The sequence below is a fragment of the Microcebus murinus genome, chromosome 7 (assembly GCF_040939455.1).
Source record: "Microcebus murinus isolate Inina chromosome 7, M.murinus_Inina_mat1.0, whole genome shotgun sequence".
Taxonomy (NCBI): domain Eukaryota; kingdom Metazoa; phylum Chordata; class Mammalia; order Primates; family Cheirogaleidae; genus Microcebus; species Microcebus murinus.
Genome location: NC_134110.1, coordinates 77,561,527 through 77,585,489, shown reverse-complemented (window position 1 = coordinate 77,585,489; position 23,963 = coordinate 77,561,527). Strand labels below are relative to the sequence as shown.

General features: G+C 38.6%; 1 protein-coding gene across 1 annotated transcript in view; it reads right to left on the bottom strand.

The window, feature by feature from the left end:
• The window catches only part of FABP12 (fatty acid binding protein 12), a 48,912-nt gene that overhangs the window by 18,821 nt on the left and 6,128 nt on the right, over window positions 1-23,963 (bottom strand). Inside the window, exon 2 of the mRNA XM_076005196.1 lies at window positions 10,962-11,062. Coding sequence (XP_075861311.1) covers window positions 10,962-10,992 — 31 coding nt within the window. The 5' untranslated portion in view covers window positions 10,993-11,062. The remainder of the gene's footprint in view (window positions 1-10,961; window positions 11,063-23,963) is intronic.

The window sequence follows — 23,963 nt, the reverse complement described above, 5'->3', positions numbered from 1 at the left end:
ACAGAAGGCCTGTCTGCCCACCTACCTCAAATTCTCTTTATCTTCAGGCACTTTCTAAAACATCCCAGGGTTTTACTTTCTTCATAGCACTCATCCCTAAGGTTGTTTTATCATTTGTTAGCTTACTCATCAGTCACCCCCTCACCCCAGCAGAACATTGACACACACTTCGTTGCCTACTTTACTCTTCTATCTCAGGGGCTGAGATTCACACCTGGCACATGGAAGGTGCTCGAAAAGTATCTGTTGAACAAATTTCTATATCTAGTCAAAATCTACAATATTAATAGTTTCAATGTGCCAACTTCCCACTATAGGAAACAATGCCTTGGGCTTGTTCTGACTGTTAACTCTTCCTTACAAAAAAATGAAAATTGCCTGTCTAAACTTTTTCTTTGTTTTTTGTCTATAGTATTCTAAAAAGTCAGATTAAGTCTAATCACTCATTTCACTTGATGTTCCCTTGAAATTTTTGAGGATAGGTTTTATTCCGTTTTAAGTGCAAACCTTACTCAGTTCAACAGTATTTATTGGGCACATATAGACCCTTGGCACTGGGCCAGGTCTAGGGAAATAAAGATAAATATGATTCAGTCCCCGCAATGGAGAAATTCACTTGATTACTATTTGTAATTAAAAAAAAAAAAGTGTGGCCGGGCGCGGTGGCTCACGCCTGTAATCCTAGCACTCTGGGAGGCCGAGGCGGGTGGATTGCTCAAGGTCAGGAGTTCAAAACCAGCCTGAGCGAGACCCCGTCTCTACCATAAAAATAGAAAGAAATTATTTGGCCAACTAATATATATAATATAAAAATCAGCCGGGCATGGTGGCGCATGCCTGTAGTCCCAGCTACTCGGGAGGCTGAGGCAGGAGGATTGCTTGAGCCCAGGAGTTTGAGGTTGCTGTGAGCTAGGCTGACGCCACGGCACTCACTCTAGCCTAGGCAAGAAAGCAAGACTCTGTCTCAAAAAAAAAAAAAAAAAAAAAAAAAAAAAGTGTGACAAGCTATTATTAAGATATTGAGCAATTCATTTAGATTTAGATTTAGAACAGTGTAAAATCAAACTCACTGAACACTGATTATTTACTTGACTGTTTCCTACAGGCACTTCCTCATTTTATTGGGTTGCACTTTATTGTCCACCACAGATACTGCATTTTTACAGATTGAAGGTTTGTGGCAACCCTAGGTCAAGCAATTCTGTGGGCACCATTTTTCCAATATCATGTGATCACTTTGTGTCTCTGTCACATTTTAGTAATTCTTGCAGTATTTCAAACTTTTTCATTATTATTATATCTGCTATGGTCTGTGATCTGTGATGGTTAATGTTACTATTGTAATTGTTTTACAGTGCCATAAACTGTCCCCATAGAAGACAGTGGACTCAACTGAGAAATGTGGTGTGTGTTCCACTGCTCCACTGAGTGGCTGATCCGTCCCTCCTGCTGTCCTCGTCGGGTCTCCCTGTTCTCTGAGACACAACAATATTGAAATTAGGCCAATTAACAACCCAACAATGGCCTCTAAGTGTGCAAATGAAAGTAAGAGTCACATATCTCTCACTTTAAATGAAAAGCTAAAAAACAATTAAGCTTAAGGAAGAACACATGCTGAAAACTGAGACAGGCCAAAAGCTAGGCCTTTTATACCAAACAGTTAGCCAAGTTGTGAATGAAAAGGAAAAGTTTTTGAAGAAAATTACAAGTGTTTCTGCAGTGAACACACAAATGATAAGAAAGCAAAACAACCTTATTACTGATATGGAGAAAGTTTTAGTGGTTTGTGTAGAAGATCAAACCAGACACAACGTTCCATTAAACCAAAGTCCAAGCCAGAGAAAGACCCCAACTCTCTTCAATTCCATGAAGGCTGAGAGAAGTGAGGAAGTGAGGAAGTTTGAAGCTAGCAGAGGTTGGTTCATGAGGTTTAGGGAAAGAAGCCATCCCCAAACCATGAAAGTGTAAATGAAGCAGCAAGTGCTGATGTAGAAGCTGCAGCAAGTTATCCAGAAGGTCTAGCTAAGATCATTGATGAGGGTGACTGCACTAAACAACAGATTTTCAAGTAGATTAAACAGCCTTATATTGGAAGAACCCATCCTCATAGCTATAGAGGAAAAGTCAATGCCTGGCTTCAAAGCTGCAAAGGACAAGCTGATTTTCTTGTTGGGAATTAATGCAGCTGGTAACATTAAGCTGCAGTGAATGCTCATTTACCATTACAAAAATCCTAGGGGCCTTAAGAATTATCTTAATTCTACTCTGCCTGTTCCCTGGAAATGGAACAACAAAGCCTAGATGAAAGCACATCTGTTTTAGCATGGTTTATTGACTATTTAAGTCCACTGTTGATATCTACTGCTCAGGAAAAAAAGATTCCTTTCAAAATATTACTGATCGTTGACAATGCACCTAGTCACATAAGAGATCTGCTGAAGATGTAAAAGAAGACTAATTTTTTTATGCCTGCTAGCACAACACGCATTCTGTAGCCCATGGATCAAGGAGTAATTTCAACTTTCAAGTCTTATTATTTAAGAGATACATTTCACAAGGCAATAGCTGCCATAGATAGAGATTCCTCTGTTGGATCTTGGTAAGATAAGTTGAAAACCTTCTGAAAAGGATTCACTATTCTAGATGCTATTAAGAATAATTGCAATTCATGGGAGGAGGTCAAAATATCACCCTTAACAGGAGTTTGGAAGAAATTGATTCCAACCCTCATAGCTGACTTTGAGGGGTTCAAGACTTCAGTGGAGGAAATAACTGCAAATGTGGTGGAAATAGCAAGATAACTAGAATTAGAAGTGAAGTATAAAGACATGACTGAATTGCTGTAATCTCATGATAAAACTTGAATGGACGAGGAGTTGCTTCTTATGGATGAGCACAGAAAGTGGTTACTTGAGATAGAATCTACTCCTGGTAAAGATGCTGTGAACACTGTTGAAATGACCAAAAAAACACAAAAAACAAAAAACTAGTTGATAAAGGAGTGGCAGCATTTGAGAGAACTGACCCCAGTTTTGAAAAAAAGTTTTACTGCAGATAAAATGCAATCAAATAGCATTGCATGCTACAGAGAAATCTTTCATGAAGGGAAGAGTCAATGGATGTGGCAAACTTCATCATTGTCTTATTTTAAGAAATTGCCACAACCACCCCAACCTTCTGCAGCCACCACCCAATCAGTCCGCAGCCATCAACATCAAGGCAATATTCTCCACCCCCAGAAAGATTACAACTCGATGAAGCCTCAGATGATCATTAGCATTTTTTAGCCATAAAATACTTTTAGTTACACCATGCACATTATTGTTTCAGACATAATGCTATTGCACACTTAATAGACTATGGTATAATATAAACATAACTTTTATATGCACTGGATAAAACAAATATTTCATGTGACTCACTTTATTGTGATATTCGCTTTATTGTGGTGGGCTGGAACCAAACCCACAATATCTCTGAGGTATGTCTGTATAGGTTTAGAAAACACAAGAAAGTGCAGAAATGGACCCTACCCCTAAGAAGCTTCTTACTCTATTTTGAAAAATGTGAAAATTACGCCCATGATCATAGACATTAAGCAATAGAATAATTAATGCTAAGCCAAAGAATGCTCATAATAATTGCTTTAGAAATACGTACATGGTGGTGAGGGAAAGTTATTTTAGCACGGGCTAAAAGAATCCCCAGTTCCTGGAATAAGTGGAAACTGATTCCTCTGTGGAAAAGAAGAGATTAATCTTTGACTAGGCTGCCTGAGAAGAGACTGCATGTCAGGTGCTAGAAACCATGTAAGGAAAAGCCTGAACACGAGTACACACTCACAGAACAAGAAAAGAGAAAGGGTGTGTGGCAACAAACACAACTGCCTGTTGTCATAGAATTTAAAGAATCGTTTGGGGCTCTAGCAATTGAGATTGATATGATGAACACAGGATTTCAAAAGGTAACTGAAAGAAGAATCGTTTGGAATGACTGAAAGAAGGATCGTTTGGCATGAGTGGAGGCTAGAAATGGGCAGTCATCAGACGGAAATCAGAGAGGAGGTAGGGGCGAGCAGAGGAAAGCGTTAGGAATGAACGACACACTGAACATGTCAGGGAGCTCTCACAGAGGCACAAAGCAGAGACGCTCTCTGGATCTTGGGAGAAAGGACAGGGAGTGATACCAGAGGGAAAGTGACCCCTGAGGAAAGAAATGGAGAAGACAATCTCACCATTCCTTATCCACGATCTCAAATCTAAACAGCTCTGAAAAGCTAACATTTAAAAAAAAATAAGTGTGGTGCAGCTCGCTTGGCGGCAAGCCTGGTCTGAATGGATGTGAGGCTGTTTGCAATCTTTACTCACCCTCTTTAGAGTGAGTAGTCTCACGTGCTGCTGAGGAAATATATACTGTGCTTGATCCCAGGGTGTTGCCTCCAAAATATACGGTATATGCCCCCTGTTACCTTTCTCAGACCTGAAAAACATCAGCTATTTCTGACTTCAAGGCCTAAAGGTTGTAGACAAGACATTTTGTACCTGTAATGAGTCCCGTTTAAAAATTGCACCTGAGGTGTTCAGAATGAAAACGTTGTGTCAGGAGTGGGTGTACACAGAGTACAAATGTGGAAAATTCTTTTCCAGTGAATTAGAATGCTTTCTATAGAGTGGGAATTTTAAATGAAATGTTAAAATAATCCAGAAAAAAAATAATCTCAGCTCACAGGAAAAGTTCTTAGTTAACTTGAATCTTTTTAAACAAATTCCACAGTAGGCTACAATTTAAGGTTTAATGTATACAGTAGCTTCGCATACAGATTTTCCTAAATCATTTTTCATCCAAGCAAATGTCTGTGAGAAAATGTCAACAGTAAACCTTACAGAGTTTGTTATTTTTGTTTTATGTTTCCATTTTTGAGCTGTTACTGAATCAAATGTGGACAGCTGCCTGTCTTCTCATGCCCTATACAAGGCACAGAACACCCAAGTTTCTTTTGAAGCTGAGCCTTTGGAGTCTAACACTTTTCCTCAGGCTATTATTACTTGCTCAAACAGGTTAAAGAGTTCCTTGCAAAAACTTACTTGTCCCCTTCATGTTTCTTTCTGAGAAACATGAAGAAGAAAGGAAGAAAAAAAATCAGATTTCCCCATGCTTCATAGCTAGGGAGAAGAAAAGCAGAAGTTGAACAGTTAACAACAATTTAGAAATCAAAGTAGTCCTTCACCAGCTCCCAGACTCCTGACGTGTGGACCAGTGTAATTCAACATCGTGAAGAGCATGTTATCAAGCCACATGTGTGTGTGTGTGCGTGTGTGTGTGAACACATGTACACCACAGACAAATGTGGAGTTCACACAGCACACCATAGACAAATGAACAGATAATTCAAAAGTTTGTTTCTCTCTTCCCAGCACTACGCGCAATGACCTTTAAGTTCTCTGGGAGTCAATGAGAATCAAACATGTTATTGCAAGTAAGGTTTGGGACCAAATGAGTTCATTTGATCACATTCCAGGTTGTTTAATTACAATGCATTCATTTTAATGAGAGAAATTGCACATAAGTTATAACTGCTCTTCTTTTTAATTTAGCAGGTACTGGCAGAAATCTTATAGCATAAATAATTGCAACATATCCTGCAATTAACATTTACCATCGTATCTCTGCCATAGAGTGGAAGAGTGGAATCCACAAAGCCAACGATTGTAATAAAATGAGACATTGCTATGTTTTAGCCCCAGTTTAAATCACTGAATACTGCATCTATCATTTCTATATCTTATTCATTTGCTTAATACACATTTCAAATGTACTTAAGTTGTTGTGCCCACAGGATTCCTTCCACTGTCAGAAATAGGATGAAAACAAATTTTTGAAGGAGAGGGAATTTGTTTTTGACGAGCATCTATTATGTGCCAAATAACTTATTTTGTCATCTCTTCTTTGAAACGACCTCTATTAATATAGATATCGCTATTCCCTTTTTATAGATATGGAGAACTGAGGTTAAGAGAAGTGCAAGAACTTTCACAGAATTTATATAGCTAAAAAATGGTGAAAGATTTGATCCATTCAATTAATTTTTTTTTTTTTTTGAGACAGAGACTCACTCTGTCACCCTGGGTATAATGGAGCAGTGTCATCATAGCTCACAGCAACCTCAAACTTTTGGGCTCAAGTGATTTTCCTGCCTCGGCCTCCCCAGTAGCTGGGACTATAGGTGGGCACTGCCACACCTGGCCAATTTTTCCTATTTTTGGTAGAGATGGGATCTAGCTCTTGCTCAGGCTGGTCTTGAACTCCTGACCTTAAATGACCCTCCTGCCTCTGCCTCCCAGAGTGCTAGGATTACAGGCATGAGTCACCACACCTGGCCCCATTCAATTAAATATTTACTGAGTACCTCCCACGCCTCTGGCACTGCCCTGGGTACCTGGGATACACCATGATACCAAAGGGACAAAGGTCCTTTCCTCTCATCTCTTTCCACAGTAACTGTGGTTCTCAGTCCTGATTGAGAACACACTAGAGTCATCCAGAGAACTTCTAAAACATACTAGTGCCCAATGCCCACCCCTAGTAATTAAATCAGAACCTCTGGAAGTAAAACCAGAGCTTAAGCATTTTTTAAAATTTACCAAGTTATTCTAAAGTGCATCCAGGACTGAGAATCTTTTCATTTATTATTAGATTATGCTATATACACGGTCACTGCCCTCCAAATACACTGTACAGAGGTTAGAGATAAGTGCACACAAATAGAACCAGAAAAAAAAATTTTAAAGGGATAAGAAATTCGAAATTGTGTAGTATATAGTCAAAGTGTTGGAATTTACAAAAGGAAAAATTTGTATTGGGGTGCGTTTATGAAAATATAATTTTTTAAATGAAGGGAATGTAGGGGGACCACTGGAAGGGAGGCTATAATTTAGACTAGAGGAATGGTCCTCAAACTTTGGTGTGTATCAGAATCGTTTATGGAACTTGATAAAAGGCAGACACCCAAGCCCCATGCTACCTCCATAGATTGAGCCTTTCTATTCTTTGCTAGCTTGGATGATTACAATACACATTACAGTTTGATAATCATGAGACTAGAAGGAGAGAATTTTGAAGACATTATTGGCAGACAAAGAAGAGATTGTTACTGAGGAACAAAGAGAAGCCAGAATGAATATGATATATATGGTGGTGAAGGCCAATAATGTTAAGGAAATCTACATAATCGAGATAGACGGTGTGATGGTTGATTTTATGGGTCAATGTGGCTGGGCCACAGTGCCCAGATATTTGGTCAAATATTATTCTGGATGTTTCTGTGAAGGTGTTTTTTGGATGAGATTAACACTTCAGTTTGTGAACTTTGAGTAAGGCAGTTTACCCTCCATTATGTGGAGCATCTCATCCAATCAGTTGAAGGTCTTAATAGAATAATGACCTCCCTCAAGCAAGACAAAATTCTGTCAGGAGACTGCCTGGGACTCACACTACAACTCTTTCCCGGGTCTCCAGCCTGCAAATTTTGGACTTAACACTTCCACAATCGGAAAAACCAGTTCACCTCTCTCAATCTTTCTGTCTCTCCTCTACACACACACACACACACACACACACACACACACACACACACACACACACACACAAACACACTCACTCACACACACACCCCAGTTGGTTCTGTTTCTCTGGAGAACCATAACTAAGAAAGACAGAGAAGTTAGAAAAATGACAGAATACACTGACGGAAGACCTTGTCGGGCAAGCTAAAGAACTTGGTCTTTATCTGACTGGAACCATAGAAGTTTCCGGATAAAATGGGTGGAGCCTTCTCAGTATAGGTTTTGCCTTTGGCACTCATGGAAAGGCAAACATCAATATAGAGTGTGGGTTAATTTCTATTGTTCTTTTCTCTTTAAACTATCACTACAGAGAGAGAGGTACCTGTTTTGAAACATGTAACTTGTTAGAACAGGATTGAAAATTTCATTGAACAGTAAGTTTTCCTCATTGTTACACCAAGGAACCACTACTCATCACAGAGATAAAGGGCAAGCAGAGGTGAAACAGGGTACTGAACAATGACGCTGTAGATTTCCATTCCTCAATGTAGGTTCCAACCTCATGTTCTGCTGCCATTTTGTGAGATGTTAAATCTGTACCCTTTTGATGGAGTAGCCACAAAAATAGGCTAGGATTTTCAAAAAATAAGTCAAGTTAGCTTCAAAGGATTTAAACAAAGAACACATTCTGCATTCCATCCTGGGATCCACCAATCTTCTAAATGATTTTTTTAAATTTTGCATACATTAAGGCTTTCTCTTTGTGCCATTAGTGTTATGAGTTTGGACAAATGCATAATGCCATGTATCCACAATTATAGCATCATACAGAATAATTTTACTGCCCTAATAAATTCCCTGTGCTTCCCTGATCCTTGTTACCCTCACTTATCTTTTTGCCATTGCTAGAGTTTTGTCTTTTTTAGAATGTCACATACTTGGAATGATACAGTGTGCAGACTTTTCAGACTGTCTTCTATCACTAAGCAATATGCATTTAAAATGTATGCATGTCTTTTTGTGGCTTTATAGCTCTTTTTTATGTAATTCAATAACATTCTATTGTATGGATATATCACTGTTTGTTTATCCATTGGCCTACTGAAGGACATCTTGGTGGTTTCCAGTTTTTGGCAATTATAAATAAAACTGCTATAAACATTCAAAAAAAATGCAGTGATGTTCTCAATTTGGAGAACTTCAATTTAAGGAGTAGGTTTTTCCTAACATAAATGAAGAGGTCACTGTATTACTTTGCAAGGGCTATCATAACAAAATACCACAGACAGGGTGGCTAAAACAACAAAAATTTATTTTGTCACAGTTCTCTAGTCTAAAAGTCCATGGCAAGGTTTGGTTCCTCCTGAGACCTCTCTCTGTGGCTGGCAGGTGGCCATCTCCTCTCTGTGTTCCCACATGGCCTTTCTTCTATATGTGTGCATCTCTGGTGTCTCTCCTTCTTATAAGGACACCAGTTATATTGGATTAGGGCCACCAATATCACCTCATTTAACCTCAATTACCTCTTTAAAAGCCCTATTTCCAAACACAGTCACATTCTATGATGTACTAGAGATAAGGACTTCAACATTTTGATTGTTGGGAGGACATAAATCACTTCATAACAGCAACTATATTCTCTATTATTCTTTTTGAGTTACTCAATACTTGGGAGTCAGAAAGTTAAGCTGAAGATTTCTGAGAGGTGAGTTCTAAGAGAAAAGTCTCTCCACTTTCAAAAAAGCAGATAAAATTAATCATTTAAGTCTTAGGAATTATGTAAAATGAAAACACAATATGCAACTAAGTTATTCAATTTTTATCTCTATAATTATTCTAATTATTTTGGATGAAATCAAATCACCAAATCATCTCTATGTCCATGGAATATTCTACTTGCCATTCTGGTATCTGACTGTCCCTTCAAATGTTCATTTCATACTTTTGTGTATTTATACATCCATTCATGTAGTGAATATTTAAGTGTCTACTCTGGGCCTCACACTGTGGGAGATCCTAGGATACAGTAGAAAACAAGAACCCTGTGATACAACTCTTACAACCTACTTGGAAGCGCAGATAAGCAAGCAATAGCGGCAACCTGTGATAAATGCAAGGAGAGATCTGACGTGGGTGCCAGGGGCACTTATCCAACCTATGGGCTTCAGAAAAGGCTTCCGTGAGAAAATGACACTGAAGCAGCAACTCGAAGAATGAATAGGAGTAGCAAGAAAAAGAAGAGAGTGGAGAAGCATACTTCAGGCAGAGAAAAACAAGCACAAATAAATACTCCAGATGCGAGAAAGAACACGGTCCTTTAGGGCAGCTGGAGGGAGTTCAGTATACTAGGAGCAGGTGGTGCCAAGATGAGGCGTGTTACAATAGGAAACCAAAAATGAAGAAAAGGTCAAGTCACAAGTGTGAGGTTTAAAAGAGATCAGGTGGCATACTAGAGCACTGGAAGCTGTTGAAGAAATTTAAACTGGTGACTGATTTGATCAGATTTGGATTTTAACATGTTCACTCAGGCTACTGTGCAGACACTGTGTTGGAGGCAGGATGAAAAGAGGCTTGTGTGGGAGTTAACCACTTCGGTCCGGTGCTCACCAGCCGTGAAACCTTGCCCACAGCCGGCACTCACAGTCCGCACGATAGTGTGTGCTGTGCATTGACCATGAATCCATTTTGCTCTTGTGTGATGAGGAAAGCTTTAAAGCACTGAAAGCTTGCTTTACTTTACAGGCAGCTTTACTTGTAATGTAAATCAGAAGAGGTAACATATACATATATGTTTTCATTACATTATTTTCAAATGTTCACAATTTTATTTTGATAAATGAAAAATTAGAAAAGTCATATCACGGCTGTCGGCTAAAGTCGCTGTGCGCGTTCATCTGTGGCTGTCGACTCTAGTCGACACTGGTCCCGAAGTGGTTAAGCATGGATAAGGCTTAGAAGTAGGGTAACAAAAGTGAGGTGAAGAAAATTGGATGAATTTATGAGAAACCTAACAAGAAACGAGGGGACCAATGCCTCATTTAAACTCCACAGAAGCAAGCTCCCTGGTGGTCTAGTGGTTAGGACTCGGTGCTCTCATAAATTCCAGAGAAGCTTTTCATAAGATGGCACCAAAGGCAAAGAAGGAAGCTTCTGCCCCTCCCAAAGCTGAAGCCAAAGCAAAGGCTTTGAAGGCCAAGAAGGCAGTGCTAAAGGCGTCCACAGACACAAAAAAAAGAAGATCCGTACATCACCCATCTTCCTCCAGCCAAAGACACTGAGGCTCCGGAGGCTGCCCAAATATCTTCGGAAGAGCCCCAGGAGAAACAAGCTTGACCACCGTGCCATTCTCAAGTTCCCCTGACCACTGAGTCTGCATGAAGAAGATACAAGACAACACACCTGTGTTCATTGCAGATGTCGAAGCCAACATGCACCAGATCAACAGGCTGTGGAGAAGCTCTATGACATGGATGTGGCCAGAGTCAACACCCTGATCAGGCCTGCTGGAGAGAAGAAGGCATATGTTCGACTGGTTCCCAATTACGCTGCTTTGGATGTTGCCTACAAAATTGGGATCATCTAAATCGAGTTCAGCTTGGCTAATTCTAAAATATATATCTTTTCACCATAAAAAATAAAAAATATAAAAAATTTTTTAAATAATTCCACATAGGAAAGTAGTTATATTTTTGTTTGGTCTATTTTGTGTACTGATATATTCCAAATGCCTTAAGGAGTGCCTGGCAAATAGTAGAAGACTGATGAACATTTCTTGAATGTACCAATTGGATATAGTATGTAGTTTACAAGAATTATAAGAATGAGTTAAGAATATTACCCAGGTTTTTGGCTTGGGAATCTGGGAAGCTAGTGGTGCTATTTACTGAAACAGGAAGCCATGAAAGGGGAGTATGAGGGGAGGAATGGGATGGACCATGGTTTAGGCATGTTTTGTTTGACATACCGTTAGAGGAAACATCTGAATGGAAACATGAAGTAGGTAGGGAGAACTCAGGAGAAAGTCCTGGGCTGGGGAAACTGAGTCGTTAATATAATTTTTAATATGATCAGCATGATATTGAGTATGATCGTGGTTGACATCCTCATGTAAGTTATATAGACTGAAAACAGAGAGGGATCTAGGATGCATCCTGGGGACACTAACATTTCAGTGACCTAGAGCAGAAGAGCTTTCTCTTTCTCGCTCCAAAAACCTATTTTCCACCCTCTTCATAATAAACACTAGACCTCGCTCTTCCAGGAGCTCTTATTTTATAAACCTTGATATAAGAAGGCAGGGAATTGACCTCTATAATTTCTAAAATCCCTTGGTGTTCTAAAATGTTGTGACTCAGTGATCATTTCTTTACTCTCTCTGTTAAATCTGTGTTACAACCTAACAAAGATTTTTTGAGGAAGGCACAGTGCTATCGAACCAATTTATACTATATTGGCATTTAATATGGCGATAACTGACATCTCATGTAGATCTTTGCAGTCACCCAATTTTATTTTAGTTATTATCAATTTTTTTCCTATGAAGTAGAATTATCAAGTTTAGAAAGGGAAGAGCCTGCATAAAGCATCTAGTATTATGCTTGTATTTTACAAAGGCAATTTGTGACTTACCTAAGACTATTTAGCAGCAAAATGGAGGTTTGAAGGTGATTTTCTAGCTCCCGGTTCAGGCTTATCCTACTATGCTACCCCACGTTGGCTACATTTATGATTTTCACTTTCTGTGCTTATTCAGGTTAAAATCCCTTAAAGGCAGTGAGACCACATTGTTTTTGTATTGTCTCTTGGTCCTTGATGTGCCTAATGTAGTGCTTGGGATGCAGAGAACGGGACAAAGAACACCATGGGCTAATTGTTCTGGAGGTCACAGGGTAACTGTTCAAAATGATTAGATAATGATGCCCTTGCAACACAGCAAAACTTTCTTTGACTTATATGATGTAGGTGTGGAAGATGCAGGTAACACAAGAGAAGCCAAGTACTTCGCTGAAGAGTCACATTCCTTTGGCCCTGGAAAACTTATTTGACCTACCCTGTGGGCCAAATCAACCCTTTTCACCTGCAACCATGCAGTGTATCAAAGTTAAGTAGTATTTTAAAAACCTGTAACACACATACCGATAATTTATGGTACAGCTATTGTGAGGGTGTCATTCTCTCTTCTCTCAGTTATGAAGGGGCACCTAAATTTATCAAGAACACCAAAGGTAATGGAGAGAGAGTGATGGCTTAGCCAAACAACACTGACTGTATTTTCTGACTAGATATTAAAATAACAATAGACTCCATATTTGAAGGCCTACTGTGTGCAAACCCTCATTCTACATACCTTGCATATGTAATCTTATTTCAATCCTCACAAAAACTGTGAGGTACAGAAACCAAGAATCAGAGATGCGGGCTGATTTTCCTAAGGGTACACAGTCCATAAGTGGCAGAGTCAGGATTTGAACTCATGTCTGTCTGATTCCAAAACCCATTCTCTTCCCAATATGATACATTGAAATCACTGAAATTCAACCTTACGCTGATCTCTCAGTAATAGGATGAAACATTATTTTTTTCCAAGGGACTACTTTCTATTTGTGTAGGGGCTGGAAAAGTAACCAACTTGTCCTGCCTCCCTCACACGATACCATCTTCAGGCCCTGACTAAGATCAACCCAATCACTGAGGCTGAGGGGAAAAACCATTCCTGAGCCACAATCCCAGATAAAGTGGTTCTGGCCCTCAGCCTAAATTTCTCTTACAGGAGTTTGAGATGAAACAAGGCCAGGGAACACACTTTCATGTTTTCTTCCTATGAATTGCTTGGGTGAGAAGTTTCTATCTCAAAATGTTAAAAAAAAATAAAGAGGAAATGTGCTGCTTCAGTCTTAATTCTGACTAGGAAGGGAAAATTGTAGGCCAAAAAGAAGTCACATGTTCCTTGAAGGGGAAAAGAAACTACATGATCTCAATTTTTAAATAAATAGATGATAAAACTACGAGTCAATAAACATATTAATTCATTCCCTATTCTGTGCCAGACCTTGTTCTAGGCTCTAGATACACAGAAGAGGACAAGACAGATAAAGTTCATACTCTCAGAATGCTGACTCTCCCATGTATGGGGAAAAACAAACAAACATAAAACTTCAACATTCAGGCCGGGCGCGGTGGCTCAAGCCTGTAATCCTAGCACTCTGGGAGGCCGAGGCAGGCGGATTGCTCGAGGTCAGGAGTTCGAAACCAGCCTGAGCAAGAGCAAGACCCCGTCTCTACTATAAATACAAAGAAATTAATTGGCCAACTAATATATATATATATATAAAATTAGCCGGGCATGGTGGCGCATGCCTGTAGTCCCAGCTACTCGGGAGGCTGAGGCAGAAGGATTGCTTGAGCCCAGGATTTTGAGGTTGCTGTGAGCTAGGCTGACGCCACGGCACTCACTCTAGCCTGTGCAACAAAATGAGACTCCCAGGGTTCAGAAAATCTAATTTTAATAATTTTTGGAAATCTTTAAAATCCAAAGTCCTAATGCCAGACAAATGGTTCATATTTTTTCTTTTTCTTTTTAAATTGACATTATAATATTTTGAAAATGGAAACCTAGTTTTAAAGTGAAAATATATTTAGTGACTGATGAAACTTCCATGGGAATAGTGAGAAGACAACTGTCACATAGGACAGTTCTCCATCTTTTGCTAGTTTTATTAAGTTGTTGATATGTTAGGGAATTTATCGCAGTTCTTTATCAGTATTCTTTATTACTTTGAATTAATATTAATTCAAGTAAAGCAACATCTTGTACCATAGATAAAATATAGCTATTCTGTTAAGCTCCAGCTTGGAATAAATTTCAAAGTGCATTCTTAATAAAAAAATTTAAAAAAAAGAACATGGAACAAAATAAAAAATATTCAGGAAAATGATTTTATTCCTAAAGACAATAGAAAATAAAATCAACTCAAGAGTGACCAAAGATGCTAAATGTTCTAGCTTTTGTTTTTTTAAAGTAAGTAAATTTGGATTTTGGAAAATTGCTAGAATAAATTCTTGAATACAGTTTGTGAGCACATAGGAAATGAAATGGTGATTTCTAGGGAATCACGCATATCTTAATAACAAATCATACTTTTTAATGAGCAGAAGCACATTTGCTGCAAACACGGTGCCTTGATATTTTTTTTCAGTCACATTTACCTTGACTTCAATGCCTTGATATTTGTAAATCATTTCCCAAAATTTTTCACAATATATATCTAAATAGGATTTTCTAAATTGCATATGTAACACTGCAGTTAGCAAGTTTCATTCCTGGTTCCACAACAACACTGCTTAATGGTTGGAGAGAAAGCTAGCAGGAATGCTTTCTATCTGTTCCTGTTCTCTTTAACATTTCTACACGTGATTTGAATGAAGATATGGAAGGCATGTCATCAATTGTGCAGATGCACAAAGTTGAGGGTAAAAGCTACTGTGTTTGAAAAGAAAGATTAGATTAAAAATATCCTGATTGACCAAAACAGTTGGAAAGGCAGACGTTCTCTGGCTACAGAGATAGAAAACTCATTACCATTGCTGCCTCTCTCTTGGGTTTGCTAGGGCCAGCATCCAAATAGGCACCCCATTGGGTGCCTATTTTCACGCCGCGTGTACTAATTCATTACCCACTGGGGTAAAATCATTGTCCAGAAAGGACTAATTTTATTGATAAATGATAGACTGTTTTTGTTTTCTTTAAATGAATAAAAGTATAAAATATTAAAGTAGGAAAAAATTCCATAGAAATAACTTACTGTAATTTAACTTTTTTTCACCAATACAAACATCTCCTATAATATTCTAGATATGTGGCTAGGCAGTATTTTTTTTTAAAGCACCTAAAACAGTGCCTGGAACTTAGTCACTCAAAAATATTTGTTGATTGAATGATTTTAGAGAAGAGAAATTCACTCCTTTCTTAGGTACCATATTTTATTTCTAGGAGCTACCAATTTCTAAAATGGCCTTCCTTACACTGAGTCAAATGTATTTTTCCATAACTCCCTACTTATCAGATATAAATACACTTTCCTGATGTGGACAAAAATAAATCTACCTGTCTTCCAAATATTTTAAGACAGCTAACATGTTCCTTTGTCATTTTTTTCCAGGTAGAAGTTAACTAACTCCTGAAGCTTCTTCATATAACATAGTTTCCTATTCCTAAATCATTTTTATCATTCTCCTCTGAATATAACTCAAATTTTCAAAGATTTTCTTAAAATATGGTGCCCTGAACTAAACAGCTTTCCAGATGAAAACAGATCTGAACACTGTGCCACATTATGGTAAGATTAGATTAGCTGTATAAGTAGTAATTACTTCAGTCTTAAATCAATTAAAATCTTTAAAACTACAGGAAGGTCCTACCTGACATCTGTATTAAACATGTTAATTCTTTTTCCAAAACTAAGATTATATTTTCCATTTTGTCTCCTATAGCGAGTCTTTTATTAGCCAAAGGATTAAAATGAAGCATTTATTATAAGAAAAAGGATTTTTTTTCGTAAAGTCATTTAAATTTGGTTTTAAAATCTCACACAGTCCTAATCAGATAAACGCTCATTGTTCTCTGTGTTCAGTCCTAAGCTTTGAAAGCAACACTCTGCTACCGATGGCCTTGGACCTCCGTGGGCAGGAAGCCTGTGGAAGGCCCGAAGTCAGCTCAGAGCACTGGGTGAGGGCAGTCTGAGAAGCCAGTTAGGTGAGAAGCCACTGGAGCCCGGTAGGAAGAGATTGCTTCAGCTTCCCTCTAGGCCAAATGGACATGAGAATTGCCTGTGCAATTATCATTGGCAAGTAGAGAAACTTGCTACTCTGCTGTGTGGTCTGCTAGGAGGAAGAGTGCTAGGATTCTTCACCAGAAGGGAAAAAGAGATTAAATAGCCTTAAAGGCACAGAAGGACACATTCCTCCCAGCCTTTCTCACACTGGCTGGCTGGAATCTGTCAGATGGGACTCTCTCAAGCATATATACCTTGAGAGGGTGCGTGGTGATTAGAATAAAGATGCTGCCATTTCATCCTTCGGTAACTTGGGTTTTGAGCTATCCGCAGCAATAGGAAGGGTAGCAGTGGGAGTGGGGAAGACCCAGCCCACATCTACAGGAGCCCACTCCTGTCCCTTCCCTGACTCACAGTGAGCCAGGCCTGCCGTCCCCCTTCTGGGCCGCTCTGAGCGGTGAGCCTGCTCCCCCAGTGGAGGTGGCACAGCCCTCCAAGATTCCGATGCCCTCAGTGGTCATGTGGCCAAGATACCTTTCACTTGTAAGTGGATAAAAATTGGGTTTGTATTTCCAGGGGAAAGGCAGAGAAGCAGGACTGTTGGTGACAGGGGGAATCTCTCTAATGTCCTGACAATTCCACTCTGGCTCCAAACTTGCCTGCTCTACTCAGCCAAACACAAACTGAGCTTAAGAAGACCCTTTCTCCTCAGAAGGCTCATTAGCAACCATATCTTGTTCCTTGAGCACTCCCCTTTGGACGCTTTCTCCAAATTCCACCCATTCCAAGCAGTGTATCGAAGTATTCCTTTAAACCCTTAACAATTCTGTCTCTCGAAGGAATTCTAGTGATGAAATTTTTTTCCATTCTGTAACATTCTCAGTGATGTTTCATTCCCCCTAGAGAGTATGTCCTGAGAAATAGTCTGCTGTCCTGAGCAAATATGGGATAGGCAAAGGGTAGGCCCTGTGTTCTATTTATTCCGGGGTCTAAGCCCCGTTTCCTTTCCCAAAACCAGGGTGATCAGGGGGCTGGTTCCAACAGAGCCAACGGTGGTGGTGGAAAGGAGCTCTTTCCTCACCTGCCTTGCCACATAGCTTCTCTCTCAGGCCACATGCCTAGCTTTTCTGCAGCTACAATAAATGTGGGATGGGGATCCTTGACCTACCCTTTCCTGAGAAACCAAAAGATAATTTTTTTCCTGGTAACATAGGCTAAACCTTTGCAGAAATTTCAATGTCTGATACTCTGTTCCTGGGAGTTCAAGAAAGGCCTGGGTGAGCATTTCAACACCCCTGCTCCCCGGACTAGAGAGACATTCAAGCCACTGGGTACTCTAAAAGGTTATAATTGGTCTGCAGGATGTCTAGCACTGGAGGAAGTAATTTAATTTCTGAACCACTGAGCCATAATTCACAAGCGGAAAAGGTTCCCACGTATAGGAATGTAATGTTCAGACATCACTATATGGGAAAATAATATCTTCTGTTTATTTGTTCTTTCCTCTCCTCCATCTTTATCTCCAGCCAAGCCACAATCTTTTTTCCTGAATTCATTTTGAGAGAAAAGTTAATGAAAAATATTTTCCCAGCAAAATCAATTCTTATCACACCCTCAACTGTATTTATATATGGTAGCAGCAGTGGTCTCCCGGTACAATGAGACAAAGACTTGCAATAAAGAATGTCAATGGAAAGAAATGAAGAAATAACTAAGTGGACATAATTGTCCCCACTGTCTTCCCCCTTGGCAGACAAGCACTCCTGTTCTCTATTTTCCTCCTATCTTACTTACGCTGAGGTGACAGAATTTTGGAGAGACCTACCCTACCTCCAAACTCAAGAGAAGCATCTTGCTAGACGAAGCCTCAAACTTACAAATTGAAAAGAAAAATCTTAAGTGCAACACCGTCTTTAAATCATAGTCAAGGCGTCCCTCGCCTTGTTTTATTTGCCTCAGAGAAGCCTAGAAACTGAATGCACCATCCCTCTGTCAGCTACACAAAACACATCTGTGAACTGAATTTGACCAGAGGGACGTGACTTTGCAAGTCCAAGCCATCCATGCAGGACGTTGCATATTTCTTCCACCCTGTCTTTCATTTCTTCCACATTCTCCAAGAACTTTACCGGAGACCCTGCACTAGGTTTGATTAAGGTCCTTATCTCATTTAATCTTCCCAACAACCTAATAAGAGAAATATGTATTATCTCCATTTTACATAAACACAGACTTCAAGAGATTGAGTTCCCCCAAGAGCATACAAGTTAGTAGGTGGCAGAGTGAGTGAAGGACACTGTAACATTAAAGTCCATGATCTTGATCCTTAGGCTGTGCCGCCTCTCTGCAATTAGTGAAGACAGCAATAGTGACCCTCCGTGTCAAACTGACACCCAGCTGCTACATCTTCAGGTGTCACTGTGGCCTGGAGGTGCCAAGATGCTGTGGGGTGCCCTTATCACTGGGCTGAGGAGGGAAGGAGACCTGGCTACCCTTCCCATCACACTAGTCTTCTCATCCACTGTATGTTTGGATCATGTGTCTTTTCTGAGAACCTCTCAGTATTCTTCCCCAGTGCTTTAGAAGCAAGACGTTTTGGTGAAAACTGGGAAGATATTTATTTCTTCCTACTCCAGTCTACTTTTAGTCATTGCAAGATCTTAGGCAAGTCATAACTGTTCTCAGTTCCAAATCTCTAAAATACAGTAATTACCTCCCACTCTACCTGAAAGAATCAAAAGATAATAGTGTATATGAAAGGATTTCACAATATGGGGAAATAATCTATATCATACACTGGTCCATCCCAGCTTGGGTGGGATGTGTTAGTTGCGATGAACCCACTGGCAAAAAATGAAGTTGTTTAATATTAAGTGCTCAGGCGTATGCAGAGCAACTGGATATCTCACGCATTTTACACTGAAATGTAAAATGTTATAGCTTCTTTGGTCCTGTCCTTAAAAACCTTGTATTCTAAGTCAAGAGACAGCACATACACATATAAGTAAATTTTGGCATTAAAAAAGAATGTCACGGTCACATAAAATTTTTTAGCAACTTAATAGTGGGCAGATTTTTGGAAGTATGTTATGACAGGTTCAAGAATTGTTGGAGGACAACAGGAAGTCAACTTTCAAATTGTGTTATCCCGGCCAGGCGAGTGGCTCATGCCTGTAATCCTAGCACTCTGGGAGGCAGAGGCGGGCGGATTGCTCAAGGTCAGGAGTTTGAAACCAGCCTAAGCAAGAGCGAGACTCCGTCTCTACTATAAATAGAAAGAAATTAATTGGCCAACTAATACATATAGAAAAAATTAGCCGGGGATGGTGGCACATGCCTGTAGTCCCAGCTACTCGGGAGGCTGAGGCAGGAGGATTGCTGGAGCCCAGGAGTTTGAGGCTGCTGTGAGCTAGGCTGATGCCACGGCACTCACTCTAGCCTGGGCAACAAAGTGAGACTCTGTATCAAAAAAAAATAAAAACAAAAACAAATTGGGTTATCCTATAACATCTAGAATAAATGGTTTTTGTAAATTAAGCATGTAAATTAAACAAAATTTTTTTTCCTCTGCTGGTATTGTAGATAAGATTCTGAAACTTATTGGTGTTTAAAATACTGATTTAACAGAAGAGGCTTTGGGTAGAAACCAAGGTGGTTGTCAAACAGGTTTTAACATTGTGGTTTGTTGTGAGGCTCTGTAGTGTGGCCAGATTAAACAATGCTGAGGTCAAACAGAAATGCACAGCATCAAAGCCTGCGGCCATAAGACCTGGCATCTAGAAGAGGAAACAGTCTGATTTTGAAGTCTTATGAGGGGACCAGATGACTTAGCAATTCTGTCTTCATTTCCTCCATGGGGTGAGTTCAGCATAAAAAGAGAGCAAAGGCTGAGGTTCTGCCCTTATTAGTCTGTATGGGAGTTAGGAGAACAGACCGAACAGACTGTGAACACAGCACGTGCTCACTCCAAGACTGACTAGGCCCTTCTAACCTGCGACAGCCTCCTCAGAGGGCCCCATTTGTTCCAAGAAGCTTTGGGAATGAAATGAAATAAATTCCTTTATCCTTGCTAGGCACAGAAACATCCCTTCCAGGTAGTAACTAGCATTTTCTTTAATATTACAAAGTGCTTTCAAATATTGTATCTTATTTTATATCAGGAAGGATTATTCCCTTTTTATAGATGAAATTTCAGAGAGACCAAGTTACACAGCTAGTAACAGACAAAGGCTAAACTTGAACTCAAACTGTCTTTTCAAAATATTATCGATGTTTTTCTCTATGCCTCAGTCTTTTCAAATTTCATTAGCAAAATGTTGGGATCATTTAGATCCATTGTGTTGCATTCAGGGAAATAACCAACAAACACAGGGTGACATGCTTAATTTACAAAAGCCATTTATTCTAGACTTTACAGGATAACCCCAATTTGAAAGTTGACTTCCTGTTTCCCTCCAGCAATTCTTGAACCTGTCATAACATACTTCCAAAAATCTGCCCACTATTAATAAGTTGCTAAAAATTTTTATGTGACCGTGACATTCTTTTTTTAATACCGAAATTTACTTATATGTGTATGTGCTGTCTCTTGACTTAGAACACAAGGTTTTTAAGAACAGGACCAAAGAGGCTATATCATTTTACATTTCAGTGTAAAATGTGTGAGATATCCAGTTGCTCTGCATACTCCTGAGCACTTAATATTGTCTGTATTTTTATTGTAATTATTCTAATAGGTATGTAGTGACTTTAATTTGCATTTCTGTAATGGCTAATGATATTGAACATCTTTACATATGCTATTTGCCTTACGTATATCCTCATTGGCAATGTTTTGGTCCAATTTCTAATTGGATTGTTTGCTTTCTTGCTGTTGTTTAGAGATCTTTATATACTTTGGATATATGTTTTCTGACAGATAATTGACTTGCAAATGATTTCTGCCGGTCCTGTGGCTTGTCTTTTCATTTTTTTTTAACAGGATTTTGTCAGAACAAAAAAAATATTTTAAATGTTTTAAGTTCAATTTATTGATTTTTTTTCTTTTATGGATCATGCTTTGGACCCCATATTTTTTAAGCACCTTTCTATCTCATTCATGCCTTCCAATGTATCTGAAAATCTTTGTCCTGAAAACTTCAAGGATTCTGTCAGGCATATTCTGGAGTGCTACATTTTAAATTTTTTTATTCTGTTGTTAAGTTCCCAGACCCTTTCCACCTTCCATGAAAATGTATCAAATTCTCTCATCCTTTCATAGCCCACCTTCTTGTCTACTCCCATTACCATCATATTATTGGTTTATCAGATGGTAGGAGAGATAAATGCTTGTGTTCATTCTCCATTTGGACAGGAACTATGCCAGGGGTTTTGCTGCTATATATTTAAGGCACTGTTTAGCAAACTTATTCTATAAAAGACCAGACAGCAAACATGTTATAATTTGCAGGCCATACTGTCCTTGTCATGACTACTCAACTCTGTCATTGTAGAGCAAAAGCAGCCATATAGTACCTAAATGAATGGACATGTCTTTGTTCCAATAAAACTTTATTTACCAAAAAATGAGCAGCAGGCCAAGTTTTGCCTGTCAGCCATAAGTTGCTGACTCCTGACTTAAGGACATAACAAATGTGCTTGACAGTACCCATTAGATCTATGTACAGTTTAAAAAGTAATAACTCAATATCCATTAATCTACACAGAGGAGGTCAGAAGCAAGAGACTAGGACTCTGAGATATTGCACCTGAAGCCTAACTTACCGATTAAATTCTTGTTATATAACATTTCAAATTTCTCTTATTATTATTATTGAACCCAGTTTTCTATTTAGCCAATAAAAAGCCTTTATTTACAAACAAAAACATACTCACTGATAGAAAGCACATGTATTGACAATTAAAATGATAATTTTTTAATCAATTAATATTTGGAGACTTACTTCCTCTGAAATAGTTGGCCATAGACAAATGCCTTTCTTTCCTCTTAATTTCTAGGCTGTACTTACGATTTGACTTGAATAATGTAACAATAGTCATAAACTCTCAAAGCACAGAACAAAAAAATCTAATTTCAATACTACATCTGCCAGATTGGCATTTAGAGGGGCCTTAAGGTTTTTTTCCTATGAAGGATTCATATAAAATCCTTATATATATTTCTCTAAATTTAATTTTTTAATAAATAACATTTTCAAACAATTAAAAATGCAAGTATGTATACAGTAAAAAGTCTTTTCCCACTCTTGTTCTCCATCAAGTACTTTTCCTTAGAGGCAATCAAAATTTCCAGGGTCTTCAGCATATTTTCACAGATGTTCTATGTTATATATAACAAACATAGCAAACACACATTTTATACTATATATACTCTTCTACACCTTGAGTTTTCTGCTTAGTAATATATCTTAGACAATATATAGAGAACATCAATCCATAACAAATTTTCTTCTTTATTATAGATGCTTTGAATTCAATTAAATAGATAAGCTGTTAGTATAACCTAAGGTATGTTGCAGTAATAAATAATCCCCAAATCACAGTGGCTTAAGACTATAAAGGTTTATTTCTGCCTCATGCTACATGTTTATCATGAGTTGCCTGGGAGTTCTATTCCATGTCTACATCACTGGAGGACTCGTTTAAATGGAGCAGCCTCTGAATCATACTAAAGCTAAATGATTCAGTCTAAAAGTGACAGATGTCATTTCTGTTTACAACATTGGACAAGGGGTCACATGGCCACATACAACCACAAGGGACCCAGCAAATGCTGAAATTATTTGAACATCTGTAAAAATAACCAGAGGCTACGTCTCACTTTTAAAATCAGTTTTCTGTTGCTGATTCTTTTGTTGTTTTCGATCCTTTGCAATTACGAATAATATTATGATCAATGTGCACATGCTTGCACATGGGAACACACCTATAGGATATATTGCTAGAAGTAGAATTTTATGCATCTTTCAAGTCAGCCTGTGGCAAGAAGCAGCCCAGGAACTTAGTTTGTCTACACTTGACATACACCGAACACAGATTATTAAAATTGTGTTTTCATTTTTGGGGTGGCAGGTGAAAGCAAAAAGATATTTTAATGGATGTATTTCCTTCAAATATCACAAGAATACTCCAAAATGCCTCAAATAAAGAATATTATGTGCTTGGCCTTTAGCTGCTTTAATATATTTAGTTATTATGCTTAATTTGTTAGAGGTATTCCAGGGACACAATTGACTACAGCTACATTCTCTGAGCTAGAATAAGAAACAGAGATGGCTATAATATTTTGCATTTTATTCTAGTCCCAAAAGGCTCATGAATTGCTTCTAAATTTTAGTCAAGTCAAAATTAGAGTCCTTGATGTTGCACTGAAGGCTGAGAATAGGAGATGGAATCCTCTAATTCTTTGTTTTTACTGGATTTCCCAGTAGTCTCATGGGAGGTTGATATGTGTCATCTTAAAATATGATTCTATGACCAAATTAGTTTGGGAACGTCAGGCTAACCAAAGCTAACTTTTTAACCACAGGACTTTTCATAGCCTCATTTAATATGGGTGCAGAAATTTTAAATTTCCAATAAAAGAACAAACCACATAGTTTCTCACATGTATTTGATCATAGCGCTAATG